Here is a 25,336-nt window from a genome sequence, read left to right as displayed (position 1 = left end):
ACACGGATCAGTCGTCCTGGTCCCTTTGCAGAAAAACAGCCCCAAAGCATGATGTTTCCACCCCCATGCTTCACAGTAGGTATGGTGTTCTTTGGATGCAACTCAGCATTCTTTGTCCTCCAAACACGACGAGTTGAGTTTTTACCAAAAAGTTATATTTTGGTTTCATCTGACAATATGACATTCTCCCAATCCTCTTCTGGATCATCCAAATGCACTCTAGCAAACTTCAGACGGGCCTGGATATGTACTGGCTTAAGCAAGGGGACACGTCTGGCACTGCAGGATTTGAATCCCTGGCGGCGTAGTGTGTTACTGATGGTAGGCTTTGTTACTTTGGTCCCAGCTCTCTGCAGGTCATTCACTAGGTCCCCCCGTGTGGTTCTGGGATTTTTGCTCACCGTTCTTGTGATCATTTTGACCCCACGGGGTGAGATCTTGCGTGGAGCCCCAGATCGAGGGAGATTATCAGTGGTCTTGTATGTCTTCCATTTCCTAATAATTGCTCCCACAGTTGATTTCTTCAAACCAAGCTGCTTACCTATTGCAGATTCAGTCTTCCCAGCCTGGTGCAGGTCTACAATTTTGTTTCTGGTGTCCTTTGACAGCTCTTTGGTCTTGGCCATAGTGGAGTTTGGAGTGTGACTGTTTGAGGTTGTGGACAGGTGTCTTTTATACTGATAACAAGTTCAAACAGGTGCCATTAATACAGGTAACGAGTGGAGGACAGATGAGCCTCTTAAAGAAGAAGTTACAGGTCTGTGAGAGCCAGAAATCTTGCTTGTTTGTAGGTGACCAAATACTTATTTTCCACAATAATTTGCAAATAAATTCATAAAAAATTCTACAATGTGATTTTCTGGATTCTTTTTTCTCAATTTGTCTGCCATAGTTGACGTGTACCTATGATGAAAATTACAGGCCTCTCTCATCTTTTTAAGTGGGAGAACTTGCACAATTGGTGGCTGACTAAATACTTTTTCCCCCCACTGTATTTGAAATATGCATTTAAATTACTTCTGAGTGTTTTGTCATTTGTATTATACTGGGCTGAACTACACTCCAATGTATTTTGCAACAAGATACTTTCAAGAGCTGTAATTTGTATTTTCAAAAAGATGGACAATTGCAAAGCATGCTGAGTATTATTCTAATGAGCTCAGCCCCTAAAGAAGGTTTTGTCTAGAATGGATACAGCTTTTGGCAAAATTGACTTTTCATAGCAGGTTTAGGAGAACTATACAGCAGGTTAGGATAATTCATGTAGCAGGTTAGGAGAATTAGGTTAGACATGACCCCTAGACATGTTAATTTTCACACACATTTACATTTTGGTCATTTAGCACACACTCTTATCCAGAGTGACTTACAGTCAAATCAAATCAAATCAAATCAAATTTTATTGGTCACATGCGCCGAATACAACAAGTGCAGACATTACAGTGAAATGCTTACTCAACTAAAGATAAACAACTGTAGATAAACAACAACATATCACAGTCATAGCAAGTAAAACGTTTCTGTAACCATTACTGAGAATGTTGTTGATGTGGGGGCCGGCTACTTGCAAATGTATTTTATATGATGTCCCACTCTATCTGAATTCACCCTAGGTGCAATTATTAGTCTTATTACAGTCAGATTCAATAAATTGTTAGATTTACACACCATATAGGTTAGATTTACACACCATAATCACCTCTCACCTTATTCTAAGGAATATTATATTATAAAGAATGTATGCAAGGATTAGGCCTATAATATTGACAACAAAATCTACCAATCAGCTCCCCTTTGAAGAAGGCAGACAGGCTGACGTCAGCCTGTCTGGCTAGCGCCGCGCTGTGCGCTAGGAGGGAGAAAAGCGCAGGGCGCGCGAGGAGGAAGAAGAAAAAACTCAAAGCATGCTGGCAGAACGGGGTCACGAACTATGACCTTTTACAGAAGAAAAACAAAAACAAATATTTTTTTTAAAATAGAAGACCCAGACCTAAATCTGCAATCTTTGATCCGGGGGTAAGTCTTCATCCAAAATATTTAAGCGGTTTAAAGCTAGTGAAGGCACAGTCGAGACAAAAAAAAACCAGGATATTTTGTTGTAGTCTGCTGCTGTGCTGTTCGAGGGACAGCTCTAGCCGGTGGTGGGCTTGGGTCTGCATGGTTGTCAATCTTGGGCAGTGCTGTCATCTCTCATCTTATTTCAACGTTTAATGTATTACTTCTAGCAATTAAAATATCCATTCAGTGACAACGCCTTTGAAAAGCCTGTCCCCTGCGTCAAACCTTTGATATAAATGGATATATAAACGTGCCAAAATAAAGCTCTAAGGCCGAGGACAAAAGATGAGCTGTAGCTGTCAGTGCAGCCAAGTAGCTAGAATGCTAGCTAGCTAGCCGGCTAGTACAACCGCGCAGATGAACCCGACCCTTTTACCTTTGCCATCTCGAGAACAAGGAATTTTGTTTTGAGGGGTGCACGCGTAAGCATATGCGGGCGCTTCGATTTTTCATGTCAGGTTTTTGTTATTGAAATAATATGTTAAATAACGGGTATCTCATCGATATAAACATACATATTTTTACATTTAATGAATGGCTGCCTGCCGTATTGTTGGCGAATTGCCAGGTTCTCCATTTTGTCCGTTTGAATGTCGGAAGAAATTCGTTTTTGATAGACTCGTCGTTTGGCTAGTGAGCTAACGAACCCATGGCCTTCCCCCATCCTTTAGCCAATGACAGTCCTCACCGCGGTTGAAATCAAAGCCTTTTCTTCCTATAATGTGACACACACACAGAGAGCGATATAAAGAAAGAAAGATACAGACTCTCAGTCTCCCAAACACACACAATATGATTGGTAAAATCTAGAACTGGAAAGTGTGGGGTGTACTGTCTGAGGTGTAATTTCAACCTTGTGAAGTGTACACTTACACCCTTATGCCCTCCACTCCTTAATCAAATCACTGAAAAAGATGCAGTAGGTTCTCTCTCAGAGGACAGATCGGTCATGAGTGTACATCTCTGAAGGAGAGGGCTTTGCATGAGAAGAGGTTATCACATATCCCTACGAGAAAAGGGAACATGAAAATAGAATACCCGGGAAATGGGCAAGATGATACCAACGGTAGCTCTGGCAGGGCATAACCCTCGCCTGGCATATCACTGGGATACTGAGCAGCAAGGGGCCTGAAATCCACACCATGTAATCAAAGATGAGAAAGAATGAGGGAGATGGCCTTGGTGCTGAATTGCATGAAGTCAAGGGGATAATTCTATGTTAAAAGCACTTATTCGTCTTAAAGTTGCTATATTTTGTGGCTGTAGCCGCACACTCTTGTTAAGATGCAAATGTAATGTACGAAGCAAATGAAGTACTACCTGAACATGGTCAATGACAATGCTCACGTTTGTTTTCTGTTTGAAAACGTTTGCTTAGGGTTGATCTTATTGAACGTAACCCTGCCTGCTGATATAAGAGAGGTTGCACACTGCAGTTGACAGATGTCTTTGGCCTCGCTCCAGACAGGCCCCTCTAATGACCTTACATCACCATGATGACCAATGTGGAGGTGCTTGCTCAGCAGATAGTGGCCTCTGAGCAGGTGGCGGAGGTGAGTGACGTGTGTGTGTGTGTGTGTGTGTGTGTGGTTGTGTTATTATGGGAGAGGATGTGTTTGTGTACTCTACGAAGGTAAATTGTGCTTGCATGTTGGTTTTCTGTGTGTGTGTGTGGTTATTATGTTATTATGGAAGAGGATATGTTTGTGTGCTTTAAGGAGGTAAATTCTGTTTGCATGCTGGTTTTCTGTGTGTGACTGTGTCTGTACTGTGTATGTGAAAGGGCACCCTGACCCTAACCCATCCCATGCTTCCTTTTCAAAGATGATTCACTTTGTGAGACAAAGGCAATACACTGCCAGAGAGGGAAGCAAAACACCCCTGTTTTTGTCTGGTTCAATGAAAGTCATTGAACTAAGTAGACCAGACACTGCTGCTATTGCGTTTGTGTCTATGGGAGACAGACCCAGTTAAGTAGACCGGAACTGACCATTTTCAATGGTAAACGGCCTGATTGAACTATCTTAATTTATCCACCATCTTTTACGATGCTGCTCTGTGTGGCATGGCAGGTTACTTCTGTCTCCTTGGTTGCCGTGGAGACAGAGGCCACTCTTAACCTTCAGAGGAGAGGGGTCACTCTGAGGGCACAGTCAAGCCCCTCCCTCTGTCTAGCTGCTGCTGGCTGCTGGCTTCCCTGCTGCTCACACATGTATTGTGTGTTTGTGTGTGCTGTGTTGCACATAAATCTTAGGTTCTGACTGTTAATGTGTTTGTATTGTGTGTTTCAGGTGCAGACCTCTCCCGCTGACTTGTCAGTGATGAGTGGCTCTCCACAGCGTTTCCAGATCATCTCTAACGAGCCCTCAGCCACACCGCAACACATTCAGGTAACAATACCCTACATTATTGACATGCTACTGCTTGAAGTCACTGCCACCTATTGATAGCCTACACACACTGCACCCTAGTGAAAATGTATAATATACACAGATTCCAAATCCCACTAACAACAAAATATTGTTTTAAAAACTATTTGGATACAACTTAAATAATTGTAAATTCTTAAATTAAAGGGATAGCAGTTGTTTGGATGGATAGATGTGGGATTATGACCCCTCCCTCCCCCTCCCTCCCTCTCAGATTGTAACGGACCAGCAGACGGGTCAGAAGATCCAGATAGTCACGACCATGGATCCCTTCAGCGGGCCCAAGCAGCAGTTCATCCTGGCGGCGGCTGATGGCTCTGGAACGGGCAAAGTCATCCTGACCTCCCCAGAGAACCAGGGCACCAAGCAGATCATTTTCACAACCGCAGACAGCCTGGTACCCGGCAGGATACAGGTACGGAAGTAGCCATAATACCACCATTCTAAATCACAGTCAGATACAGGTACGGAATTCACCATAACACCACAAATCTAAACCACAGCATTAGATGACACACTGTGTAACCTTTGACCCCTCAGTGACCTCTACTCCTCCTGGTGTTCTAGATTGTGACAGATGCAGCGTCGGTGGAGCAGTTATTGGGGAAGGCAGGGGACGTGGGCCGGCCTCAACCTGTAGAGTATTGCGTGGTGTGTGGAGACAAGGCTTCAGGTACGCACACACACTGCACACACACACACTCACAGGCCATTGGCCCATTCATATCACTAACCCATTCTCTCTGTTCTGTGTCCAGGGCGTCACTATGGGGCTGTCAGCTGTGAAGGCTGTAAAGGCTTCTTCAAGAGGAGTGTGAGAAAGAACCTGACTTACAGTTGCCGCAGCAACCAGGACTGTGTTGTCAACAAGCACCACCGTAACCGCTGTCAGTTCTGCCGGCTGAGGAAATGCCTGGACATGGGCATGAAGATGGAGTGTGAGTCACACCAGCGAACGCACATGAAGATTGGTTGAATTTTTTTCTCCTGTCGCAGGCAGATTTTTGTCGGATAGGATGGTCGAGGGGCCAGACATAATTATAATAATTTGTACACTGCAAATTAGTGCTGAGCGATTAATCTAAAGTTAGGTTAATTTTTCGGGTTTTAAACAACTAATTGACCGACGTCTGTTCAATTATTTGAATTCCATTTCGTTAGTTTTTTTTACTGTGAGCTCGATGTGCAGTTTCTGTAGAGATAAATCAGATGAAGCCTGAACTGTGTGATGTAGTAGGGAGTTGTAGTTTCCAACAGGTCAATATTCTACATAGTTTAGTGCAGAAAACGTGGTAATAAACTACAATGACCATAATCCTTTGCGCACCCGCTTAAACTTGTCCGGTCTGTGCGGAGCAGACACAAGAGACTGAGAGAAAAGAGAATGCAATCGAAAGGGATAGAAAGCAGTTGCTTCGCGAGTCTGAAAATAAAAGATCTAAAGTGATTGATAGTTGGTATTCAGCAGTCATAAAAGTATGCCTTATTGACTTTGAAGAACTACTAAAATAGTGTTTTTGTCAGACAGCATAGGCAGCAGCTCTATAGAGATGAGATTATGACTTGGAATGAAATAGTAAAGTCATCAAATAAAACAAATATTTTATTAAAGTAATATATGATGGTTAATAATAATAATTATATACAGTTATGGGCAGTCACTACCATCATGGGACTTTTATTAATAGTTTTATTCAGTGTTGTTACAGCATTCAACAATAGTGCATTTAATGTGTAAAAAAATTACCGAAACCGAAAACCGTGAATATTTTTGTACAAATTTAACCGAAACCTAACCGACTTCAAAAAGCACTAATCGCTCGACACTACTGCAAATTGACCACAACTAAGCCCAAAAAGAGATTGTATTTGAAAAGAACAATCATTTCATACCTTGATTACATTTACATTTACATTTTAGTCATTTAGCAGACGCTCTTATCCAGAGCGACTTACAGTTAGTGCATACATTATTATTTTATTATTTTTTTCATACCCCCCCATGGGAATCGAACCCACAACCCTGGCGTTGCAAACGCCATGCTCTACCAACTGAGCTACATCCCTGCTGGCCATTCCCTCCCCTACCCTGGACAACGCTGGGCCAATTACATGCCACTGGGCACACACTGGTTGAATCAACGTTGTTACCAGGTCATTTCAATGAAATGACCTGGAACCAACATGGAATAGAAGTTGAACTGACATCTATGCCCAGTGGGATATGTCTCTTTTTATATTTGTGGGAATACTTGGTTGGGAACAGATTTTCTAAATTAAACGCAATTTTTATAGATATTTTTGTTGCTAAGAACTTTTGGGGTCCAGCAAAAAAATCACGCTGCCTGTTGCCGACCCCTGCTGTAGGATTTTAGTGTTGTTGATGGTGTTTCTGTCCTGTGTGCTCTCAGCCGTGCAGAGTGAAAGGAAGCCCATTGACCTGCCCAGAGAGAGGCCTGTTAACTGTGCTGCGTCCACAGAGAAGATCTACATCAGGAAGAACCTGATGAGCCCACTCATCGCCACGCCAACCTTCATCACTGACAGTGACGGCTCCAGGTCAGAGACTGAGATTGCTACTTTGTCTCCTTACTTGATCATGTGATTTTGAATTGTCCCGTGGGTTAGAATCTCTGCTCTGATTGGTGCTTTGGGTTAGTCTTCGGGCTCTGATTGGTCCTGTGGGTTAGACTTTGGTCTCTGACTGGTGTTGTGTGCAGATCCAGTCTGCTAGACACAGGGATGCTGGTGAACATCCAGCAGCCTCTGATCCAGGCTGACGGGACACTACTGCTGGCCACAGACACCAAGGTACAAACTCAGTTATTCCTCAACATTCTCAGTGTAATCCCTGTCCTGACATGCTGTGAGTTGGACTGGTCATTGGAATCAGAGTGTGTTGTTATTCTCATCACTGGCTCACTGGATGTGCCCCCCTCGCCAGTCTGAGTCGGGGCAGGGGGACTTGGGGACACTTGCCAGCGTGGTGACGTCTCTGGCCAACCTGACCGACTCCCTCAGTGAGTCCCTGAACAACAGTGATACCTCAGATGACCAGCAGGAGGAGCAGTCTGCTAGCGAGATAACACGGTACGCATGCAGTGGCTCTGTGAGAATAAGTCTGTGTGTGTGTGCGTGTGTAATTGCTCCTGTATTGTGTATGTGTCTTCAGTGCCTTTGACACCCTGGCCAAAGCCCTGAACCCATCCGAGTCGGGGGGGGGGCAGAACCTGGCGGAGGGAGGGGTGTGTGTGGGCGGAGCCACCATCCAAGTGATCAGCCAAGACCAGGTGACCCCCCTCATTGAGGTGGAGGGCCCGCTGCTCACAGACACACACGTCAGCTTCAAGGTGGGGGATCTAAACTTGAAACTTAAAATGTATTCACATTTTGCTGGTGTTCAACCATTTATTTTTGTATGCACGTCACCTTTGTGTTTTCAATAACCTGACATCTCTCTATTTATTTCGGTCCCTCTGTACCGCCTATAGCTGACCATGCCCAGCCCCATGCCAGAGTATCTGAATGTGCACTACATCTGTGAGTCAGCGTCCCGCCTCCTCTTCCTCTCCATGCACTGGGCAAGCTCCATCCCTGCATTCTCCGCTCTCGGGTAAGAACACTCTTATCAAAGTGTTATTACGCTTTTAGTATTGATGTGTGTGTGACTTGAACTGTCTGTGTGTGTGTGTGTGTGTGTGTGTGTGTGCATCATCATGTGTGTGTGTGTGTGCTGAGGGGTTGAAGCTACAAACCCAAGCCTATGGGTTCGTAGCTTCAACCCCGCAACACACACACACACACACACACACACACACACACACCCCCAATTGATTAATGGACTGCTGAATGTATATTTTATTATCTTGCTTTGTTTGCTCTTTTCCATATTATGTACAGTGGGGAAAAAAAGTCTTTATTCAGCCACCAATTGTGCAAGTTCTCCCACTTAAAAAGATGAGAGAGGCCTGTAATTTTCATCATAGGTACACGTCAACTATGACAGACAAAATGAGAAAAAAAATCCAGAAAATCACATTGTAGGATTTTTAATGAATTTATTTGCAAATCATGGTGGAAAATAAGTATTTGGTCAATAACAAAAGTTTCTCAATACTTTGTTATATACCCTTTGTTGGCAATGACACAGGTCAAACGTTTTCTGTAAGTCTTCACAAGGTTTTCACACACTGTTGCTGGTATTTTGGCCCATTCCTCCATGCAGATCTCCTCTAGAGCAGTGATGTTTTGGGGCTGTCGCTGGGCAACACGGACTTTCAACTCCCTCCAAAGATTTTCTATGGGGTTGAGATCTGGAGACTGGCTAGGCCACTCCAGGACCTTGAAATGCTTCTACGAAGCCACTCCTTCGTTGCCCGGGCGGTGTGTTTGGGATCATTGTCATGCTGAAAGACCCAGCCACGTTTCATCTTCAGTGCCCTTGCTGATGGAAGGAGGTTTTCACTCAAAATCTCACGATACATGGCCCCATTCATTCTTTCCTTTACACGGATCAGTCGTCCTGGTCCCTTTGCAGAAAAACAGCCCCAAAGCATGATGTTTCCACCCCCATGCTTCACAGTAGGTATGGTGTTCTTTGGATGCAACTCAGCATTCTTTGTCCTCCAAACACGACGAGTTGAGTTTTTACCAAAAAGTTCTATTTTGGTTTCATCTGACCATATGACATTCTCCCAATCCTCTTCTGGATCATCCAAATGCACTCTAGCAAACTTCAGATGGGCCTGGACATGTACTGGCTTAAGCAGGGGGACACATCTGGCACTGCAGGATTTGAGTCCCTGGCGGCGTAGTGTGTTACTGATGGTAGGCTTTGTTACTTTGATCCCAGCTCTCTGCAGGTCATTCACTAGGTCCCCCCCGTGTGGTTCTGGGATTTTTGCTCACCGTTCTTGTGATCATTTTGACCCCACGGGGTGAGATCTTGCGTGGAGCCCCAGATCGAGGGAGATTATCAGTGGTCTTGTATGTCTTCCATTTCCTAATAATTGCTCCCACAGTTGATTTCTTCAAACCAAGCTGCTTACCTATTGCAGATTAAGTCTTCCCAGCCTGGTGCAGGTCTACAATTTTGTTTCTGGTGTCCTTTGACAGCTCTTTGGTCTTGGCCATAGTGGAGTTTGGAGTGTGACTGTTTGAGGTTGTGGACAGGTGTCTTTTATACTGATAACAAGTTCAAACAGGTGCCATTAATACAGGTAACGAGTGGAGGACAGAGGAGCCTCTTAAAGAAGAAGTTACAGGTCTGTGAGAGCCAGAAATCTTGCTTGTTTGTAGGTGACCAAATACTTATTTTCCACCATAATTTGCAAATAAATTCATTAAAAATCCTACAATGTGATTTTCTGGATTTTTTTTCCTCAATTTGTCTGTCATAGTTGACGTGTACCTATGATGAAAATTACAGGCCTCTCTCATCTTTTTAAGTGGGAGAACTTGCACAATTGGTGGCTGACTAAATACTTTTTTCCCCCACTGTATATCTCTGATAACCCAGGAAATGGCTAAAAATAGCCCATATTAATAAATGTAGCCTTAGAAATAAGGTTCATGAAATCAATAACTTGCTAACGTCAGATAACATTAATATATTAGCCATTTCTGAGACTCACTTAGATCATTCATTTCATGATACAGCAGTAGCAATACAAGGATATAACATCTATAGAAGAGACAGAAATGCTTATGGGGGAGGTGTTGCTGTATACACTACCGTTCAAAAGTTTGGGGTCACTTAGAAATGTCCTTGTTTTCGAAAGAAAAGCAATTTTTTTGTCCATTAAAATAACATAAAATTGATCAAAAATACAGCGTAGACATTGTTAATGTTGTAAATGGCTATTGTAGCTGAAAACAACAGATTTTTTATGGAATATCTACATAGGCGTACAGAGGCCCATTATCAGCAACCATCAGTCCTGTGTTCCAATGGCACGTTGTGTTTGCTAATCCAAGTTTATCATTTTAAAAGGCTAATTGATCATTAGAAAACCCTTTTGCAATTATGTTAGCACAGCTCCGGGATGCTGACCTTCTAGGCAGAGTTGCAAAGAAAAAGCCATATCTCAGACCGGCCAATAAAAATAAAAGATTTAGATGGGCAGTCTGAGATATGGCTTTTTCTTTGCAACTCTGCCTAGAAGGTCAGCATCCCGGAGTCGCCTCTTCACTGTTGACATTGAGACTGGTGTTTTGCGGGTACTATTTAATGAAGCTGCCAGTTGAGGACCTGTGAGGCGCCTGTTTCTCAAACTAAACACTGTAATGTATTTGTCCTCTTGCTCTGTTGTGCACCGGGGCCTCCCACTCCTCTTTCTATTCTGGTTAGAGCCAGTTTGCGCTGTTCTGTGAAGGGAGTAGTACACAGCGTTGTACGAGATCTTCAGTTTCTTGGCAATTTCTCGCATGGAATATCCATCATTTCTCAGAATAAGAATATACTGACGAGTTTCAGAAGAAAGTTATTTATTTCTGGCCATTTTGAGCCCGTAATCGAACCCACAATTGCTAATGCTCCAGATACTCAACTAGCCTCAAGAAGGCCAGTTTTATTGCTTCTTTAATCTTCACAACAGTTTTCAGCTGTGCTAACATAATTGCAAAAGGGTTTTCTAATGATCAATTAGCTTTTTAAAATGATAAACTTGGATTAGCAAACACAACATGCCATTGGAACACAGGACTGATTGTTGCTGATAATGGGCCTCTGTACGCCTATGTAGATATTCCATTACAAATCAGCCGTTTCCAGCTACAATAGCCATTTACAACATTAACAATGTCTACACTGTATTTTTGATCAATTTGATGTTATTTTCATGGACAAAAAAAGTGCTTTTCTTTCGAAAAAACAAGGAAATGTTTAAGTGACCCCAAACTTTTGAACGGTAGTGTATATTCAGAGCTATATCCCAGTAATGCTTAGAGAGGATGTTATGTCAAGTGTTGTAGTTGTAGGTTCCCTTGGCACATCTAAAGCATTTTCTTTTGGGGTGTTGCTATAGGCCACCAAGTGCTAACAGTCAGTATCTAAATAATATGTGTGAAATGCTTGATAGTGTGTGTGATGTAAACAGAGAGGTCTACTTTCTTGGGGACCTGAATATTGACTGGTTTTTATCAAGCTGTCCACTCAAAGGAAGCTTCTCACTGTAACCAGTGCTTGTAATCTGGTTCAGGTTATTAATCATCAACCTACCAGGGTGTTTACAAACACAACAGGAACAAGATCATCCACATGTATCGATCACATTTTTACTAATACTGTAGAACTTTGTTCTAAAGCTGTATCTGTACCCATTGAATGCAGTGGTCACAATATAGTGGCTACAGTGCATTCAGAATGTATTCAGACCCCTTGACTTTTTCCACATATGTTACAGCCTTATTCTAAAATGGATTAAATAGTTTTTTTTCTTCATCAATCTACACACAATACCCCATAATGATGAAGCAAAAACAGGTTTTTAGAAAACTGAAATATCACATTTACATAAGTATTCAGACCCTTTACTCAGTACTTTGTTGAAGCACCTTTGGCAGCGATTACAGCCACGAGTCTTCTTGGGTATAACGCTACAAGCTTGGCACACCTGTATTTGAGGAGTTTCTCCCATTCTTCTCTGTAGATCGTCACAAGCTCTGTCAGGTTTGATGGGGAGCGTCGCTGCACAGCTATTTTCAGGTATCTCCAGAGATGTTTGATCGGGTTCAAGTCTGGCTCTGGCTGGGCCACTCAAGGACATTCAGAGACTTGTCCTGAACCCACTCCTGCGTTGTCTTGGCTGTGTGCTCAGTGTTGTTGTCCTGTTGGAAGTTGAACCTTCGCCCCAGTCTGAGGTCCTGAGCTATCTGGAGCAGATTTTCATCAAGGATCTCTCTGTACTTTGCTCTGTTCATCTTTCCCTCAATCCTGGCTAGTATCTCAGTCCCTGCCGCTGAAAAACATCCCCACAGCATGATGCTGCCACCACCATGCTTCACCATAGGGATGGTGCCAGGTTTCCTCCAGACGTGACACTTGGCATTCCGGCCAAAGAGTTCGATCTTGGTTTCATCAGACCAGATAATCTTGTTTCTCATGGTCAGAGTCCTTTAGGTGCCTTTTGGCAAACTCCAAGCAGGCTGTCTTGTGCCTTTTACTGAGGCGTGGCTTTCGTCTGGCCACTCTACCATAAAGGCCTGATTGGTGGAGTGCTGCAGAGATGGTTGTCCTTCTGGAATGTTCTCCCATCTCCACAGAGGAACTCTGGATCTCAGTCAGAGTTACCATTGGGTTCTTGGTCACCTCCCTGACCAAGGCACTTCTCCCCCGATTGCTCAGTTTGGCAGGGCGGCCAGCTCTAGGAATAGTCCATTTGAAAATGATGGAGGCCACTGTGTTCTTGGGGACCTTCAATGCTGCAGAAATGTTTTGGACCCCTTTCCCAGATCTGTGCCAAGACACAATTCTGTCTCGGAGCTCTACGGACAATTCCTTCAACCTCATGGCTTGGTTTTTGCGCTGACATGCACTGTCAAATGTGGGACCTTATATAGACAGGTGTGTGCCTTTCCAAATCATGTCCAATTAATTTAATTTACCACAGGTGGACTCCAATCAAGTTGTAGAAAAATCTCAAGGATGGTCAATGGAAACAGGGATGCACCTGAGCTCAATTTCGAGTCTCATAGCAAAGGGTAGGAATACTTATGTAAATATGTTATTCCTGTTTTTTATTTTTAACAAATTTGCAAACATTTTAAAAAACTTGTTTTCACTTTGTCATTATGGGGTATTGTGTGTAGATTGATGAGAAAAAAATATATTTAATCAATTTTAGAATAAGGCTGTAATGTAACAAAATGTGGAAAAAGCCAAGGGTTCTGAATACTTTCCGAATGCACTGTATATTTACATTTACATAATTTAGCAGACACTCTTATCCAGAGCGACTTACAAATTGGTGCATTCAACTTATGATAGCCAGTGGGACAACCACCTTTTTTTTATGGGGGGTGGGGGAAGAAGGATTACTTTATATTATTCCAGGTATTCCTTAAAGAGGTAGGGTTTCAAGTGTCTCCGGAAGGTGGTCAGTGACTCCGCTGTCCTGGCGTCGTGGGGGAGCTTGTTCCACCATTGGGGTGCCAGAGCAGCATATCCAGGAAAGCCAAAATTCCAAAAACTGGGCCTAAAATAGTGTATCAGAGATCATACAAAAGATTTTGCTGTGACTCTTTTGTGGATGATGTTAAAAATATTTGTTGTTCTGATGTGATTAATAAGGAGCATCCAGACGCTGCACTTGATGAATTTATGAAATTGCTTCTTCCAGTTATTTATAAACATTCACCTGTTAGGAAACTGACTGTTAGAACTGTTAAGGCTCCATGGATTGATGAGGAATTGATAAACTGTATGGTTGAAAGAGATGGGGCAAAATGAGTGGCTAATAAGTCTGGCTGCACATCTGACTGGCTGACTTACTGCAAATTGAGAAATGATATGACTAAACTCAACAAAATGAATATGAAGCCAAGATCAATGCTATAAAGAATGATGGAGTACTTTAAATGAAATTATGGGCAGAAAGACAAATTCTACTCCATCTTTCATCGAATCAGATGTCTTATTCATCATTTGATGTTGCCAATTATTTAAATGATTACTTCATTGGAAAAGTGGGCAAACTTAGGCAGGAAATGCCAACAACGAACAGTGAGCCATAGTATTCATGCATAAAAAATAAATAATGAAAGAAAAGCATTGCAAGTTTAATTTTGTAAAGTTAGTGTGGGAGAGGTGGAAAGATTATTATTATTGATCAAAAATGACAAACCTCCTGGCATTGACAACTTAGATGGAAAGCTACTGAGGATGGTAGCTGACTCTATATCCACTACTATCTGTCATATACAGTGGGTAGAACAAGTATTTGATACACTGCCGATTTTGCAGGTTTTCCTACTTACAAAGCATGTAGAGGTCTGTAATTTTTTGTCATAGGTACACTTCAACTGTGAGAGACGGAATCTAAAACAAAAATCCAGAAAATGTAATTGTATGATTTTTAAGTAATTAATTTGCATTTTATTGCATGATATAAGTATTTGATACATCAGAAAAGCAGAACTTTATATTTGGTACAGAAACCTTTGTTTGCAATTACAGAGATCATACGTTTCCTGTAGGTCTTGGCCAGGTTTGCACACACTGCAGTAGGGATTTTGGCCCACTCCTCCATACAGACCTTCTCCAGATCCTTCAGGTTTCGGGGCTGTCGCTGGGCAATACGGACTTTCAGCTCCCTCCAAAGATGTTCTATTGGGTTCAGGTCTGGAGACTGGCTAGGCCACTCCAGGACCTTGAGATGCTTCTTACGGAGCCACTCCTTAGTTGCCCTGGCTGTGTGTTTCGGGTCGTTGTCATGCTGGAAGACCCAGCCACGACCCATCTTCAATGCTCTTACTGAGGGAAGGAGGTTGTTGGCCAAGATCTCGCAATACATGGCCCCATCCATCCTCCCCTCAATACGGTGCAGTCGTCCTGTCCCCTTTGCAGAAAAGCATCCCCAAAAAATGTTTCCACCTCCATGCTTCACGGTTGGGATGGTGTTCTTGGGCTTGTACTCATCCTTCTTCTTCCTCCAAACACGGCGAGTGGAGTTTAGACCAAAAAGCTCTATTTTTGTCTCATCAGACCACATGACCTTCTCCCATTCCTCCTCTGGATCATCCAGATGGTCATTGGCAAACTTCAGACGGGCCTGGACATGCGCTGGCTTGAGCAGGGGGACATTGCGTGCGCTGCAGGATTTTAATCCATGACGGCGTAGTGTGTTACTAATGGTTTTCTTTGAGACTGTGGTCCCAGCTCTCTTCAGGTCATTGACCAGGTCCTGCCGTGTAGTTCTGGGCTGATCCCTCACCTTCCTCATGATCATTGATGCCCCACGAGGTGAGATCTTGCATGGAGCCCCAGACCGAGGGTGGTTGACCGTCATCTTGAACTTCTTCCATTTTCTAATAATTGTGCCAACAGTTGTTGCCTTCTCACCAAGCTTCTTGCCTATTGTCCTGTAGCCCATCCCAGCCTTGTGCAGGTCTACAATTTTATCCCTGATGACCTTACACAGCTCTCTGGTTTTGGCCATTGTGGAGAGGTTGGAGTCTGTTTGATTGAGTGTGTGGACAGGTGTCTTTTATACAGGTAACGAGTTCAAACAGGTGCAGTTAATACAGGTAATGAGTGGAGAACAGGAGGGCTTCTTAAAGAAAAACTAACAGGTCTGTGAGAGCCGGAATTCTTACTGGTTGGTAGGTGATCAAATACTTATGTCATGCAATAAAATGCAAATTAATTACTTAAAAATCATACAATGTGATTTTCTGGATTTTTGTTTTAGATTCCGTCTCTCACAGTTGAAGTGTACCTATGATAAAAATTACAGACCTCTACATGCTTTGTAAGTAGGAAAACCTGCAAATTCGGCAGTGTATCAAATACTTGTTCTCCCCACTGTATTTAATCTGAGCCTAGAGGAAAGTCTTTGTCCTCAGGCCTGGAGGGAAGCCAAAGTCATTCCGTTACCCAAGAGTGGTAATGCAGCCTTTACTGCTTCTAACAGCAGACCTATAAGCTTGCTGCCAGCTTTTAGCAAACTGTTGGAAAAAATGGTGTTTGACCAAATACAATGCTATTTCTCTGTAACAAATGAACAACAGACGTTCAGCATCCTTATAGAGAAGGGCACTCAACATGTACTGCACTGACACAAATGACTGATTGAAAGAAATTGATTTTGAGAAGATTGTGGGAGCTGTACTTTTAAATTTCAGTGCAGCCTTTGATATTATTGTCCATAACCTGTTGTTGAAAAAACGTATGTGTTATGGCTTTTCAACCTCTGCCATATCTTGGATTCTGAGCTATCTTATCTAATAGAACTCAAAGGGTTTTCTGTAATGGAAGCTTCTCTAATGTCAAACATGTAAAGTGTGGTGTACCGCAGGGCAGCTCTGTAGGCCCTCTACTCTTTTCTATTTTTACCAATGACCTGCCACTGGCATTAAATAAAGCATGTGTGTCCATGTACAGTGGGGAAAAAAAGTATTTAGTCAGCCACCAATTGTGCAAGTTCTCCCACTTAAAAAGATGAGAGAGGCCTGTAATTTCCATCATAGGTACACGTCAACTATGACAGACAAAATGAGAAAAAATCCAGAAAATCACATTGTAGGATTTTTAATGAATTTATTTGCTAATTATGGTGGAAAATAAGTATTTGGTCAATAACAAAAGTTTCTCAATACTTCATCATCATTGTCATGCTGAAAGACCCAGCCACGTTTCATCTTCAATGCCCTTGCTGATGGAAGGAGGTTTTCACTCAAAATCTCACGATACATGGCCCCATTCATTCTTTCCTTTACACGGATCAGTCGTCCTGGTCCCTTTGCAGAAAAACAGCCCCAAAGCATGATGTTTCCACCCCCATGCTTCACAGTAGGTATGGTGTTCTTTGGATGCAACTCAGCATTCTTTGTCTTCCAAACACGATGAGTTGAGTTTTTACCAAAAAGTTATATTTTGGTTTCATCTCACCATATGACATTCTCCCAATCCTCTTCTGGATCATCCAAATGCACTCTAGCAATCTTCAGACGGGCCTGGACATGTACTGGCTTAAGCAGGGGGACACGTCTGGCACTGCAGGATTTGAGTCCCTGGCGGCGTAGTGTGTTACTGATGGTAGGCTTTGTTACTTTGGTCCCAGCTCTCTGCAGGTCATTCACTAGGTCCCCCCGTGTGGTTCTGGGATTTTTGCTCACCGTTCTTGTGATCATTTTGACCCCACGGGGTGAGATCTTGCGTGGAGCCCCAGATCGAGGGGAGATTATCAGTGGTCTTGTATGTCTTCCATTTCCTAATAATTGCTCCCACAGTTGATTTCTTCAAACCAAGCTGCTTACCTATTGCAGATTCAGTCTTCCCAGCCTGGTGCAGGTCTACAATTTTGTTTCTGTTGTCCTTTGACAGCTCTTTGGTCTTGGCCATAGTGGAGTTTGGAGTGTGACTGTTTGAGGTTGTGGACAGGTGTCTTTTATACTGATAACAAGTTCAAACAGGTGCCATTAATACAGGTAACGAGTGGAGGACAGAGGAGCCTCTTAAAGAAGAAGTTACAGGTCTGTGAGAGCCAGAAATCTTGCTTGTTTGTAGGTGACCAAATACTTATTTTCCACCATAATTTGCAAATATATTCATTAAAAATCCTACAATGTGATTTTCTGGAGAATCTCAATCTCAATTTGTCTATCATAGTTGACGTGTACCTATGATGAACATTACAGGCCTCTCTCATCTTTTTAAGTGGGAGAACTTGCACAATTGGTGGCTGACTAAATACTTTTTTGCCCCACTGTATGCTGATGATTAAACCATATACCCATCAGCAACCACAGCTAATTAAGTCACTGAAACCCTTAACAAAGAGTTGCAGTATGTTTTGGAATGGGTGGCCAGTAATAAACTGGTCCTGAACATCTCTAAAACTAAGAGCATTGTATTTGGTACAAATCATTCCCTAAGTTCTAGACCTCAGCTGAATTTGGTAATGAATGGTGTGTCTGTTGAGCAAGTTGAGGAGACTAAATTACTTGGCGTTACCTTAGACTGTAAACTATCATGGTCAAAACATATAGATTCAATGGTTGTAAAGATGGGGAGAGGTCTGTCCGTAATAAAGAGATGCTATGCTTTTTTGACACCACACTCCAAAAAGCAAGTTCTGCAGGCTCTAGTTTTGTCTTATCTTGATTATTGTCCAGTCGTGTGGTCGAGTGCTGCAAGGAAAGACCTAGTTAAGCTGCAGCTGGCCCAGAACAGAGCGGCACGTCTTGCTCTTCATTGTAATCAGAGGGCTGATATAAATGTTATACATGCCAGTCTCTCTTGGCTAAGAGTTGAGGAGAGACTGACTGCATCACTTCTTATTTTTATAAGAAACATTAATGTGTTGAAAATCCCAAATTGTTTGCATAGTCAATTTACACAGCTCTGACACACAACCTTACCCCACCAGACATGCCACCGGGGTCTTTTCACAGTCCGCAAATCCAAAACAAATTCAAGAAAGCGTACAGTATTATATAGAGCCATTATTGCATGGAACTCCGTTCCATCTCATATTGCTCAAATAATCAGCAAACCTGGTTAAAAAAAAACAGATAAAGCAACACCTCACGGCACAACGCCTCTCCACTATTTGACCTAGATAGTTTGTGTGTATGTATTTTTTATTTTTTTTATATGTATGTAGTTTTGTCCCTGAGCTGTTCTTGTCTATTAATGTTCTGTATTATGTCATGTTTCATGTTTTGTGTGGACCCCAGGAAGAGTAGCTGCTGCTTTTGCAACAGCTAATGGGGGATCCTAATTAAATACAAAAATCTCAACCAATCTCGATTTAGTCCTGTAACTGTATGTGTGTGTGTGTCTCAGTCAGGAGAGTAACACCAGCCTGGTACGTGCCTGTTGGAATGAGCTGTTCACTCTGGGGCTGGCTCAGTGTGCTCAGATCATGAGTCTCTCCACCATCCTGGAAGCCATCATCAACCACCTCCAGAACAGCATCCAAGACGGTACACCATCAAACCTCCAGATCTCCATACAAAACAGTGAACGCACTAAATTCACAAAACGCACACCCTGATACAATCAGACACACAGATACAGAAGCTATGGATGCAAAACTCAAACTCCCCACAAACAAGTTCATTTCTAATTATTTATGTGTTGTAAAGTGTTGTTTGCTGTTCCCCTGTAGATAAGGTGTCTGTGGAGAGAGTGAAGCTGGTGATGGAACACATCTGGAAGCTGCAGGAGTTCTGTAACAGCATGGTTAAGATGGAGACAGACAACTATGAGTATGCTTACCTGAAGGCCATAGTGCTCTTCAGCCCTGGTGAGCATGGTCCCATTAACATCATACATTATGTTAGAAATACATCATAAATCACAGGCAATGACTAGAGACTCAAGATTCTCCTGGTCAGGTCACGTGGTCAAGAAATATAAATTCCCTATGAGAAACATCTGACATCAGATAAGAGTCAATTTACTCCGCTAAATTATTTTTGACATATACAGTACATGGGTCGTTCCACGAAATTAGTGCCTTTTGCGTCCCTTTGATATTTTAAGTAGAAATTGTGCACAAATATACAATTTTAAAAGCCTTTCATATTAATTGTAGTGCCCTTTTAATATAGACCACATTTTGTATGAATAAAGACTTTCTAAAGTGCCAAAATTCAGCATTTTGACATGTCCCTCTTTGCGTCCTCTGTGACTTCTAGGAAGATTTTAACCCACTTAATCCCAACATTTCTCATTTTTCACCATCATTGTAAAGCCCTAGTTATTTTTTTGCTTTGACAAAGTCATTTCTGAAGATTATTATTAATTTAATGTGATTAGTGATTCATTTTTCATTTTAAGGTCAACCCTGTTACGTGAACTGAAATCTCATTTTAATATCTGAAACTATTCCTTTAAAAAAAATTGTCAAATCATAGTGTAAAAGCAGGTGAGCGGGTTCTTCTCTTTTTGACCATTTTCTGGTGTTTTGTGGTGGAAAACTGAGCGGGTCGAGCGGGTGAAGCTTGCATTCAATTACCCCTACCTGTTGCACACAACAATCTTCCATTCCCCTATCACAAGGGGATTTATGGCTGATTTAAAATGAAGTCGTCAACCCTGTTACGGTCAACACTGTTACTTTATTTGGCACTTACTATAGTATTATTTTCTCTTTAACCTCTTGAGATGGGAAAATTTGTTTTTTTATTAAGTTGAACATGTGTTCTTTATGACAGAATATAAAAATGTGGTGAAATAAAATGTTTTCTTTTCACCAAGTTACACTAATCAAAAGGCACCTAATTGGTGGAGCAACCCACATAGGGATATATATGTACAGTATATCAACTAGAAGAGTAGATAAGCATAACATGATAATTTGATAACATTTTCTCATATTTATCTCATAGTGTATTGTTAGGAAACAGCTATTGTGTGTCTCACTAATCAGACCATCCAGGCCTGAACAGTTGCAGCCAGATAGTGAAGTTCCAGGAGAAAGCCCAGATGGAGCTGCAGGACTATGTGCAGAAGACCTATCCAGATGACACCTACAGGTATGCTGTATGCCAATCAGGACCTTGATATATCCTAAAACCCTCCCCACAGGTCCCATAAATTCATATGTGAATCTATCTCTTTCTGATTGGATCCATATATCACATGTATTAACTTGTCTCTCTCTGATTGATTCTCCCAGGTTGACTCGTATCCTGATGCGTCTCCCGGCGCTGCGTCTGATGAGCTCCAGCATCACAGAAGAGCTATTCTTCACCGGCCTGATCGGCAACGTGCCCATCGACAGCATCATCCCTTACATCCTCAAGATGGAGACCGCCGACTACAACACCCAGATCACCGGTCCCACAGCGTGACCCCCCGCCAACACCCCTATCCACCCCCAAACCTCTCTTGACTTGTACCACGTACCCCCCCCCTAAAAATGCCCTCATTCTGAAACCACCATATTTTGTCCTGCAAACATTTGTTGTTATTAAAATACTCTTCACAAGATGCAAAGTCATGGAGAAATCCCTTTCGGACCGTGTTGTTCCCAGAATGTCTGCTCATCGTTTGTGGTTATGCATCGTAACCATGAGGACCCCTGGATGAGGGTTTGATTGTTCTCTGAAAGAGATGCATGATGGGACTGTGAGTCTCTTGTCCAGATTCTGTAGTTCAGAGCACGTAACCCCCTGGAGAGGGAGGAGTCCCCGTGGCTGACACGTCACTGTCACCTCTCTACTGCTTCAGCAAAACGCCTCCAATGTACTGTAAAGTTTACCTTTTCGCTCAAGCCTTTCAATATGCTTTTAACTTATGCAAGCCTTACTGTACATTCATGCTCAACAACAAGTATATCGATCGAGTTACCGCTTGCTTCTGCCTCTAATCTCGATAACCTGTATTTAACACTTAGCCGACATAGAGTAAGAATGAGCGACGCTTGCCTGAATGTCGTTACATGAGTAAACTGAGACATGAATTGGTGTAAAGGTTGGTTTTGTTTTTGTACTTTGTACTTTTCACCAGGTATTACAATGTAAAAAAGAAACATTTAAATGTATGAATAGCCTATGTTATGATGCTGGTCCATGCCTCAAGCTCTGTCTGTCCCTGAAATGTTTTGGTTGAAAAGACGACCAATTCCTCTAAATCAGGTACAAGACTTAGTTCACAGTTTAATAGCAGCTAACCTGGATCCTTAATCTACAGAGTATATGACGATGGACAAGCCATTTGTGTACTGAGCCACTCCATTCAGGATAATATTACATGTACTCTCCACATCAGATAAAACATCAAATGTATTATTGGTTTCAAACCGAACAGGAGATCAGTTAGAATGGTTACATTTCATTTTTGGGGTGTTCATTTCACTGCAATTGTTGTGGAACTTTCCCTAAACCTGTCCATATGATGACAGCCTGTTGCTGGGGAGGGTCATCGAGCCTACAGAGAAGTAGTTTAAAACAGTCCTGTTACTATGTCTGCCTAAAGCAAATGCACATTCATTATATGGTTTAGCTTGAACCATTTAGATAATGTGTTGAAGATTTTGTTCGATCAATCACCACATGACCCCGGCTCCAGGTAAAAGTCACCCTTAACCATAGATATAGGATCAGATTATCCTGGTAGTTCTAACCTTTACCATTAGAGAGGTAAAATAAAGTCTAACACTGTACCAGTGGTTAGGGGCAACTTTATGGCCACCATTTTCTTTTGCCGTCATGATAATCAAGCCTTGTGTGACATGATGTCCTGTTCTGAGTGTCCAGTATTTCTCTTTTCTGTTTATTTATTTCAATCCAGCTGGTATTATACAGTGCACTGCATGCAGAAACACTCTGTATACTGTAGTGATCTCAGTCCACTTCCAGTCTTACTTTACAGTGACTGTTTTATTAATATGCATGTATTCACACCATAGGGAAAAAATCTATTTTGAGTTCTCAAGACAAAAATGTGTTTTCCCTCTAACATTAGCATTATTTCTCAATAGTTTCTGTATTGAATGAACATCAAGCAGGTATTTTCCTTTTGTATTCTTGCACAGTATACCGTTCTGTGATATAATAGTTTCCAAAATGTGGGTTGTTGTGAACAAATGTATTTGTTCCATGTTAAGTGTACTTAAAGTACCACACCACACCTCTATAGTACCACATGAAAATATACGGACATTGTCCAACAGCAACAAAACCAGTAACACTAATTTATAACATGTAAAGAAGTCATAAGTAGGTATGTACTCTAAAATTATAGGTGTACTGTTGTAATAGCTGGTTTTAAAACCTGCAAAGACTGTTATTTTGACTATTCTGTGAACTTAGCTCTGTACTACACGTATTATCATTCATATGAGTGCATGTCCTTTTTTAATCAGAGTTTTATAATATTGCAACTTGCCAGTATTTGCCCTGAAGAAAAGGAGCATTGTTATTGGTTTTGTATAGTGCATTGCTCTGCATGCAATTGCTTATGCATTTTAGTAAATGCTGTACGAAAAATGTGGAGTTTTAATGTTGTGGCTTACAAATGTTATCAGCCTGAGCAATTTCAATGCATTAACTACTAAATGCAACAAAAACTGTTTTCTATTGTTTACATATGACCAGGGGGGATATGGACAGTGTTGTTTTTGGTTTGTAAAAGCCTTTGTTTCAAGTCTTTTAAATACAGTACATATAAAAGTGTCAATTTGTATTAATACTAAACATGAGTGTCTTTTCCTGTCGAATGTGAGATTGTATTTGGAGAAAAAAAAAGAAACTAATTCCATGGCCCAAGGAACTTCACCATTCACATACTAACCAATGAGCCTAGTAACGTTATGTTTTCTGAAGGTTATTGTAGGACTACATATATTCTACCTCTTAACTTGACAGTGTAGACAAACAATTTGATTCCTGTATCACATCATTCCCTCTCAGGCCACTGGAACTGCAGTTATCAGTGTAATAAACATATCTTCATATATTTAAAAGGTATGTGCTTTTAATTGTTAAAAAAAAATCTATGGACACTACTCCTATTGTGTAAAAGGACTTTCAGTGCCTCCCTTTGCCCTAATAATACTAATGATGCATACTGACACACTCCCCCCACTGCAAAAGGAAGAATGGACCTCTGTACAAAAGAACGGGAAAATAAGCAAAGTTGGGATGAGAAAGAAGACACCTAGTGTCATGTTCGTTTAAAGAAGGGTCGGACCAAGGCGCAGCGTGATATGCGTACATGTTTATTAACGATAAACACACGACAAAGGAAACGAAACGTGAAGTCCAAAGGTACAACACAACAAACCTTACACGGAACAAGAACCCACAACTAGACAGTGCCAAAAGGCTGCCTAAGTATGATTCCCAATCAGAGACAACGAGCGACAGCTGCCTCTGATTGGGAACCACACCGGCCAACATAGAAATACAAATCCAGAATATTCACACCCTGACCAAACTAGCTAGAGTTCTGTAGGCCAGGGCGTGACACCTAGTGTTGAGAATACCTTATCATATCTGGTGGGAGGCGGGTTTCTGGGAGAATTGGAGCCTGAATTGTCAAATCCGTTGGAAGTATCCAAGATGGTGGAGAGAGGTGTGGGTAAAGTGGAGTCGGTGAGGGTCACGAGGAGTGGGCTGGTCTTGATTTTTTTGTGTTTTTGCTAGAAGTGTGTGTTGTTTATCAGGTGAATTGATGACCATGCTGTGTCATGCTTTGAGCTAAGGGAAAAGCACCTGTCAAGGGAGTAATTGCTGGAATCTCAGAGGAAGTGGGCATCGAGGAGCTGAAGAGTATTCCTGGAGTGGTTGATGCACGGAGGATGAATCGTTGGGTCAATGGCAAGAAAGGGAAGAGCTTGTCTATTCTTTTTTTTTTTTTTATGTGGAGTCCCCCTGTAAGAGCTTTTATTTCCAGGCCGTTGCAGTGTAAACGGTGTAGAATGGTTGGACATGTAGAGTGTCTGCAGGCGGAAGAATCCAAGATGTGGAAGTTGTGGAGAAGAAGCTGTGAAGTGTTGCAACTGTGGTGGAAAGCATATAGCTACATCTTTGGAATGCCTGATGGGGGCGAAAGAGAATGAGGTTGCCAAAGTCAGGACCGTCCAGAGAATTCCACATGCAGAGGCTGTCAAAAGGGTGGAAGGAACGAAAGGTACTCCTATGGACTCCATGGTGTTGGATAGGCCTTCAATGCAGGCTGCATAGTTGGCTTCCCACCAGCAGTATCCAGCGATGTTAAGTGTAAAGAAGGTGGACTTTGTAGATTTTTTTGGCAATGGTGATCAATGGCACGGCTAAAGTGTAGGGAAAGGGATGGACATTATTGTGGATGCGGCAGAGCAGATCCTGGGAGTAAAATATTTCTCAGGGTAGGAGTTACATGAGGCGCTGTCACTAGCAGTGATACCCTCTCAGGCAACAGAGCCCGGGGAGGGAGCTATGGAAGATTGAAAAAATGAGGGATTGGGATATAGCTCACCATATTGAGTTTCCTTTTTAACCCCCGTACAGTTGGTGGCGATAATGCACCATAAACATTGGATGCCAATTGCCGTTAAACACCACTGAAGAAGAAGACAGTAAACGTTGGTTTCCACTAGTTATCACAGCCACAAAGTCAAAATTGGCTATATCGTCAGAATTCATTAAAACAAACATTAGCTTTTGGTCTTAATTTAAGGTCAGGGTTAGGCATA

At 42.1% G+C, this 25,336-nt stretch overlaps 1 protein-coding gene across 4 annotated transcripts; it reads left to right on the top strand.

Moving 5' to 3' along the window:
• The first annotated feature begins 1,793 nt into the window (after positions 1-1,793).
• Positions 1,794-23,603, top strand: nr2c2 (nuclear receptor subfamily 2, group C, member 2). 4 transcript variants are annotated; one of them, XM_041855847.2, is made up of 15 exons: positions 1,794-2,016; positions 3,523-3,611; positions 4,350-4,448; positions 4,702-4,902; positions 5,055-5,160; positions 5,246-5,425; positions 6,899-7,046; positions 7,208-7,298; positions 7,432-7,577; positions 7,660-7,837; positions 7,979-8,100; positions 18,994-19,133; positions 19,319-19,456; positions 20,585-20,690; positions 20,834-23,603. In XM_041855847.2, the coding sequence occupies exons 2-15, from the start codon at positions 3,552-3,554 to the stop codon at positions 21,006-21,008; spliced, it is 1,890 nt and encodes a 629-aa protein (XP_041711781.1). In that variant the 5' UTR covers positions 1,794-2,016; positions 3,523-3,551; the 3' UTR covers positions 21,009-23,603. The 4 variants fall into 4 exon arrangements, with proteins under 4 accessions (XP_041711781.1, XP_041711782.1, XP_041711779.1 ...); XM_041855848.2 differs by having other exon boundaries at positions 3,437-3,611; positions 20,594-20,690; XM_041855845.2 differs by having other exon boundaries at positions 1,795-2,016; positions 3,437-3,611.
• The last annotated feature ends 1,733 nt before the right edge of the window (positions 23,604-25,336 follow it).

Source organism: Coregonus clupeaformis, chromosome 30, assembly GCF_020615455.1.
Source record: "Coregonus clupeaformis isolate EN_2021a chromosome 30, ASM2061545v1, whole genome shotgun sequence".
NCBI classification, from domain to species: Eukaryota; Metazoa; Chordata; class Actinopteri; order Salmoniformes; family Salmonidae; genus Coregonus; species Coregonus clupeaformis.
The sequence above is the reverse complement of the archived record's forward strand: the minus strand, read 5'-3'. Positions and strand labels throughout refer to the sequence as shown.

Excerpts from the sequence above, each read along its gene's own strand:
- nr2c2 (XM_041855847.2), top strand. The coding sequence starts at position 3,552 with ATGATGACCAATGTGGAGGTGCTTGCTCAGCAGATAGTGGCCTCTGAG. Across the intron at positions 5,161-5,245 it reads GTGTGGAGACAAGGCTTCAG|GGCGTCACTATGGGGCTGTC; the intron begins GTACGCACACAC and ends TTCTGTGTCCAG. Across the intron at positions 20,691-20,833 it reads TATCCAGATGACACCTACAG|GTTGACTCGTATCCTGATGC; the intron begins GTATGCTGTATG and ends TGATTCTCCCAG.